At 31.8% G+C, this 7,848-nt stretch overlaps 2 protein-coding genes across 2 annotated transcripts; one reads left to right on the top strand and one right to left on the bottom strand.

The window, feature by feature from the left end:
- Nucleotides 1-765: 765 nt before the first annotated feature.
- LOC127075785 (probable calcium-binding protein CML23) lies at nt 766-1,587 on the bottom strand. The gene has a single exon (XM_051017254.1). The coding sequence runs from the start codon at nt 1,493-1,495 to the stop codon at nt 905-907; it is 591 nt and encodes a 196-aa protein (XP_050873211.1). The 5' UTR covers nt 1,496-1,587; the 3' UTR covers nt 766-904.
- Nucleotides 1,588-2,615: 1,028 nt separating this feature from the next.
- LOC127137779 (protein FAR-RED IMPAIRED RESPONSE 1) lies at nt 2,616-5,711 on the top strand. Its single transcript, XM_051064199.1, has 6 exons — nt 2,616-3,707; nt 3,958-4,230; nt 4,339-4,766; nt 4,983-5,019; nt 5,307-5,375; nt 5,646-5,711. Exons 1-6 carry the CDS (start codon nt 2,616-2,618, stop codon nt 5,709-5,711), a joined length of 1,965 nt encoding a protein of 654 aa, XP_050920156.1.
- The last annotated feature ends 2,137 nt before the right edge of the window (nt 5,712-7,848 follow it).

Raw genomic sequence — 7,848 nt, 5'->3', positions numbered from 1 at the left:
TTAATAGTAATTTTATTTTTTTCAAAATACAACTTTTTTCTTTTTCTTTTTTATTTCTGTATGTTACGAAGATGCATCTACAGATAGATTACGAAGATGCATCTCCAGATCTAAAAATATCATATTCCTAAAATGTGACTCTAAATTAATCTAAAGTGTGTGTATTTGAGATGCATCCAAAAATATATCTCTAAAATTTAAAAATATTTTTATATTTTCACATAGTATTCTAATAATATATAGAATACATTAAGAAATATCATAATCAATTAACACGAGGCTAGAAAAACATATTGAAAATGAACTATTAACACATAACAACAAACAAACAAACAAAATCATTCATTGGAAAATAAGAAAAGACAACCCATGATAAGAAAAACAAAAACCAATTTGGTTTGCTGTGAACTTTCACTAAACTCCCAAGTTTTCTTGGCATATTGTTAAATGAATGGTACCTATCATTCCTCTTGGTTTTTCTATCAAGGCACAAAGACAGGCTACCAAATTGACAATATAATTACACCTTAAAGAATTTCTCTAAAACTCTATATTTGTCCGAAAATTGACATTCAGACGCATCTTGAAATATGTTTATATGATTTCACATATACTGACAAACAATTATAAACTTTGAAAATTTATACATTAAATAAAAAAATTTATAGAAAATTTCGCAAAAAATTATGATGTTTGGAATTGAAATTTTTTCTTATACTATTATGCGCGAAAATGTTTCATAAAATTTATATATAAAAAAAAGTATATTGAAAATATATAGGATGTATTTGACAACCATCTATTTTTTTAACAATGATAAAAACAAAACAAAAATAAATAAAAAAGGAAGTAAAAAATGTACAAAGTAGAAAGAAAAAAAACATCATAACCCTATTTTCAAGCTCTAAATTTGAAGTCCTATTTTCATCATAGATTTAAATTCTTCAAAATCAACAAACCCATCTCCATTTTTATCAACCCCTTTAATCATACGTTTACACTCTCTTAAACTACAATTCTCACATCCAAGATTAACCAAAACTCTCCTCAATTCCTTAGGTGAGATGAATCCATTCTTATCACTATCAAACACAAGAAAAGCATCCATTAAGTACTCATCAAGATCACACTCTTTTCCTTTTCCATAATTCTCTTCTTTCATTACAAACATGAACTCATCAATGTCTACAAATCCATCTCCATTGAAATCCAAAACTCTTATCATGCTCTCGGCTTCTTTAGCAGCTGTGTAGCTGTTGTATCCTAGACATGAAAGCACTTCACTGAGTTCTGTTGGTGAAATCTTTCCGTCGTTGTTTGTGTCGATGAGTTTGAAAACTTGTCGGAATTGGCCGGAGACTTCGTTGTGAAGGAATGAAGTGATTGATATGTCGGAGGTGGAACATAGTTTGTTGTTGGGTTGAGTTTTTGGCTTGTTGGAGGGAGATTTGGTGTTGTTAAAGAAGGGAAAACAAGTGGTGAAATGTTGGAACATAACTTGGGGGAAAATGAGAATAAGAGTGTGGTTGGAAAGTTGGATTCATAAATGAAATGATGAGAGGAAAAAAAAAGTATTGAAAGTATATGAATGGTTTAAAAGGATAAAAATGGAAAATAGTATGGAAATAATGTTAAAAAATTGAAGTGTGTGAATTTTTTTTTAAAAAGAAGAAAAATAATTATATTCCGAACAAGTATCTTTAGAACATAGGTTTTTTTATTTAATGTCATTTGAATACACCAATGGGTGTATGACATCAAATGAATTTATATCAAATCAAATAAAATGTTATTTTTTTTATCAGTTTTGCTATTCTTACACTTGATTCATACACTACACCGTATAAATAGTGCAAGAATACTACTTAAAATAATAAAATTTGACCTACACTTTTGTTTATTTATGTAGTATTATATGTGGGTCATATTCACATTCTTTCTCCTAACAACAACCACATATCATCAGCCACAACCATTATTTCTATTTCTTCTTCTTCTTTCTCTTTCTGCGTCATTTCTCATCTCTTCTTCAACTATTCTTTTCTTTACATCTACAACCATACCCAATCAAATACATAGTTTATGAAGAAAAACATAAAGTTATTTAGAATCATTATATGATGAAGATGAAGATTTAACTCAGTAAGTTTCTAGATATCATTATAGATTCATCCAATAATATCAATGTTCTTCTTTTGGATCATATTTTTGTTCACAATTGTTCATATGTTTCTAGATTTAACACAGTATTAACAAACTTTGTTTACTGTTATAGATTTCATATGTTTATTCACGTTTATTCATTAACCATGTTCTAAACAATATTCATCTACTTTGCTCAAACCGTTAACCATGTTTATTTACTGTGAAACGATTTGATTTCATATATTTACTCATGTTGGTTCGTTAACCACTTTGGGAACTGTATTAACTAACTTATGTCACACCAATAACCAACTTTGTAATAAACAATGTTATAAACCTGCCCACATGTCTGGGCGTTTATTAACAAAGTTATAGACAACATTAACCATAATTTTGAATGTTATTAACCAACGTTGTTATAAATTTATATTATACATAACGTTGACATTTTTTGTGCAGTTTGTGTCATAATGGACAATTCAAGTATTTTTATAGAATATGGTAGTAGTCAAGGGGAAGATGTAGAAGTTGATCACGGTAATTGTGGTGGTGATGATGATGACTCACTTTGGGTTCCTGCAATTGGGATGTGGTTTTCTTATCTAGAGGAAGTTAAAACATATTATCAAGAGTATGCTTTAAAAAAGGGGTTTGGATGGAGGATTAGATCATCGAAAAAAGGAGAAGACGGGGAGGTCAACTACCTAATACTTTCATGTTCAAGAGAGGGGTCTAATATTTCAAAAAATTCATGCACGTTAAAGACACTACTATCTAGAGCGAAAAATTGTCCTGCCAAGATTTGTATTAAATTGAAACAAGATGGTTTATGGTATATTACACAATTTGAATCTAAGCATTCTCATGAGACTAACCCTACAAAAGTAAGATTGTTCAAGGCTAACAAGAAAATGAACTTACATGTGAGGAGAACAATCCAAATCAATGATGATGCGGGAGTAAGGATCAACAATACTTTTCAATCGCTTGTGAAAGATGCAGGAGGACATGAAAATATTTCCTTTTGTGAAAAAGATGTGAGGAATTATATTAACAAAGAGCGTTGTGCAATTGGAAAAGAAGGAGATGGTAAGGCTTTGATTAGTTATTTTTGTAAAATGAGGGAACAAAATACATATTTCTTATATGACATAGATTTGCATGATAATTTTCATGTGAGGAATGTATTTTTGGCTGATGCAAGAAGTAGAGCCGCTTACGAATATTTTGGAGATGTTGTAACTTTTGACACAACATACTTGACTAACAAGTATGACATGCCTTTTGCTGTATTCGTGGGTGTGAATCACCATGGTCAATCAACATTACTTGGTTGTGGATTACTATCAGGTGAAGACACGTATTCTTTTGTGTGGCTATTTAAGTCATGGCTTCTTTGTATGCTAGAAAAAGCACCTTTGGGTATTGTGACCGATCAATGTAAGGCTATGAAAAATTCTATTGAGTTAGTCTTCCCTATAACTCGTCATAGGTGGTGTTTATGGCATATAATGAAAAAAATTCCAAAAAAACTTAGTGGATATGGAATACAAAAGGATCAAGTATGCAATGAAAGAAGCAGTCTATGATACATTTACAACAGCTAGTTTTGAATAAAAACGGTGTTCTTTCATAGAAAAGTTTGATCTCCAAGAAAATGATTGGTTGGGTGGGTTGTATATTGAGCGTCATAGGTGGGCACCAACTTTGTTAAGGAAATATTTTTGGGCTGGTATATCAACTACACAGCATAATGAGAGCATACATGCTTTCTTTGATGGATAAATCAATTCTATAACAAGTCTAAATCAGTTCGTGAAACAATATGATAATGCTCTTAGAAGTCGGGCAGAAAAGGAATTTGAAGTTGATTTTAATTCGATGGGTACAACAATTCCATGTGGATCAAACTCGTCCATTGAGAAACAATTCCAAAGTGAGTTTACGAATGCTAAATTCAAGGAAATTCAAGTAGAATTCAGATCTAAAATGAATTGTTCTGCCACATTAAATAGCATGGAAGGTGGCTTTGCTACGTATCATGTGTTGGAGGAGATATTAGTTGGAGACATGCGCAAAGAGCGAGTCTTAAAAGTTGTGCTTAATAAGGAAAACCATGATTTCAAATGTGAATGCTCATTATTTGAGTTTAGAGGTATTGTGCATCGGTATGTGTTATCCGTGTGTAATTAGGAGAGGATTATAAGTCTTTCAGAGAAGTATGTTTTAACAAGATGGAAGAAAAACATTAAAAGGAAGCATTCATATATCAAGACTAGTTATGGTGTAACAGAGTTGAGGCCACAAATGGACAGGTTTGACAAATTATGCAAGCATTTTTATGAGGTTGCTGAAGTAGATGCTGAGTCAGAAGAGACTACCGAAGACCTCCATGAAGCATTACATTTGTTTAGCTCTTATATGTCCACAAAGGATAGTGCACTTATTGAAGAAAACCTCAATGATGATTTTAATCCAATCAATAGTAATAGAAATTGCAGTCCAAAACATGTCAAGCACAAAGGTCGTCCTCCATCTAAAAGAAAAACATTTGTCGTCGAAACAATTGCTAAGAGGTCAAGGAAGCGAACAAAAAAAGTGATCACAGTGAGCTTACTACAGTATGTCTACTTTCATTAATAAATGATATCTTAAATGTGTGTGTGTGTGTGTGTGTGTGTGTGTGTGTGTGTGTATATATACACATATGTGTGTGTGTGTGTGCATGTGTGGGCGTGTGTACGTGTGTGCGTGTGTACGTGTGTGCGTGTGTGTGTGTGTGTGTGTGTGTGTGTGTGTGTGTGTGGAATCTAACATTTTGTTTCTTAAATGTGTAGGAGTGAAATTGTGGAATGGTGGAAAATCAGTTTGGAAGTAATATTTGTGTAGAATCATCTCTTGAGGTTGTTAATGGAGAGTATTACTTAGATTTGAGTATTGTGGTTTGTGTACATTATAAGATTGTATTAAATAATATTTGAATTCACATGTACCATTTGAAGATTTTTTTGTGTTTTAAATTTGAGGAATTCGTATGTACGAGTTACGGAAAACATATGTAGTTATTGAGGATAAATTAAGTGTACTCTTTAAACTACTAATTTATTATGTATTTGATTTTATGTACGTCATATTTTAGATTTTTGTATGTTATTGTACAGGTTGGAAATTGTATGTCATTCATGGATCTTTTGACAACATGTGAAACACCCTTGACGGGTTCATCTCAAGTTTGTACAAATTTATGATGATTTTGGGAAGTTTTGGTTATTGACTAGTGGCATGTGTATTTTGGGGAGACTCTCACATATCTATACTATTTTGAAAATTTTGACATGATGGTATGATGTTCAAACATTTCTTTTAATCTTGTTCAAAACATTACATGCACTAACAATAGTTACATTTGGTGGTGCACGTTATTCAAGTGGGATATTCGGGTGGGATGTTGCAAGATTGTAAATTGACTTTTGTATTAATTCAAATTGTAAATTGTGCAGTATTGTAAATTGACTTTTGTCATAATCCAAATTGTACTAAACTTTGTTGGTGTATATAGTATATAAAATATTTTGTTAATGCAATTACTTCGTATCCAAACATAAAAAAAATATGAAGTTGGTTAATACAGTGCCAGACTTTGAAACAAGAGAAATTGCAGTCTCAGACTTGGTTAATACATTGCATGAAGTTGGTTAATGGAAGTTTAACTTAGGTTAGTACAATGCCAGACTTCAAAACAAGAGAAATTACAGTCCTGGACTTGGTTAATACATTGCACGAAGTTGGTTAATGGAAGTTTAACTTCGGTTAATGTAGTACCAGACTTTAAAATAAGGGAAACTGCAGTCCTAGACTTGGTTAATATATTGCACGAAGTTGGTTAATGGAAGTTTAACTTCGATTAATGCAGTGCTAGACTTTAAAACAAGGGAAATTGCAGTCCCAGACTTGGTTAATACATTTCATGAAGTTGGTTAATGGAAGTTTAACTTCGGTTAATGCAGTATCAGACTTTAAAACAAGGGAAATTGCAGTCCCATACTTGGTTAATACATTTCATGAAGTTGGTTAATGGAAGTTTAACTTTGGTTAATGCAGTTCCAGACATCAAAACAAGGGAAATTGTTAAATCAGACTTGGTTAATACATTCATGGAACAATATTCACTATAACACATTCTCAACACATTAACAACATAATGAACTATAACATACTCAACACATTAACCACAAAATGAACTATAACATAATCAAGACATTGTGCATATAAATAAAACATAACCACAAACTGTAAACATTGTACCAAATTTTGCACTACAACACGTCATAATTAGTACAAATTCTACAATACATATTACACAAATTCTACACTACAACACTAATGATTTACAAATTCATTATGGTTCTTTTTCCACGCTTCCTTGGTTTCTTCCTCATTCTTGTAGCCATGTCGGATTTAAACTTTGATTGGTTTTCTGCAACATTGGCATCATCATTAAATGGAGTGTTATGTCCAACATCTCCAGCCAAAGTTCCTACTTCATCTTCAATGATAAAGTTCACAAGTTGTCGATCATCTTGAACAACCTCGTCCTCAAACGGAGTGTTAACTCTCGCCTTTTTCATCATCCTCACTTCATACTCAAGAAATGATATCCTCTCTTTGAAATCTTTATTCTCAGCCACCAATCTATGATGATCAATAACATCCACAAACTATTGTCCTTGTTCAAACAGAGCAACATTGATTATGTCATATTTTAGTTCTTCCTCTATTGCAACCACTCTATCAATTATCTAACAAAAAAAAGTCAATCAACACACAACAACAGAAAACCCATTTTTCTCAATTCAAACACACAAATTCTTACCATATTTTTTTCAAATGCTTTTTCAATATTTTTCTTCTGCATACTTATAACCGGCTAATTCAATACGCGTGGAAAACTAAACCTAGAAACAGCAGGTGCTTTCCCCAAAGATAAGTGGTTGAATGCCCAAATCTATAACAAATATTAGAAGTTGTAAATTTCAAAATTTCAAAATTTCAAAGTTTCAAAACACAAGATGGAACTATAAAGTTATATAATATATTTACCTGCAATAGGGAACTATTCTATCCCTAACCCTAAATCCCCTACTACGTACGTCTCATCTACTTACTAACTCCCATAATAAACCACCTGAGATTGAGAAGTTGTTAGAAATATCCATCGCCCATTTTAATGGGATGCATTCGATGTGAGCATGTTGAGTTTTTGTTAACTTTTCATTGATGTTGCTCAAATTCACCAGGATATAGCTATGCCTCATTTGCACCTTATATTCATGAAAAAACTTGATTAACCAACGACATAGACCAACTAGAATAACAAAACAAATAAAAATTTAAATATATGCCTATTACTTACTTCGGTTTCATAATCATTTTTTGATGATGTCATAGTTTCAGCAATAAATCACTCAACCTAATAACAAAACAAAACCAAAAAAACACATAATCAGTGCAACAATCGTGGAATTAAAATTTTTATTACATTAATCTAAAAGGATCAAACCCTAAACTTTAATCCTCTTTCAATTTCCCCTCTTTGAACAACAAATTGAACATAAAAATAAAGGGAAAAAGAACATCTAACCTTGAGATAGAAGTTGTTTTCTTCGATTGGTGATAAGTTGAGAGAGTTTCGTTCGCCGTGGA

Source organism: Lathyrus oleraceus, chromosome 4, assembly GCF_024323335.1.
Source record: "Lathyrus oleraceus cultivar Zhongwan6 chromosome 4, CAAS_Psat_ZW6_1.0, whole genome shotgun sequence".
Lineage (NCBI taxonomy): Eukaryota > Viridiplantae > Streptophyta > Magnoliopsida > Fabales > Fabaceae > Lathyrus > Lathyrus oleraceus.
The sequence above is the reverse complement of the archived record's forward strand: the minus strand, read 5'-3'. Positions and strand labels throughout refer to the sequence as shown.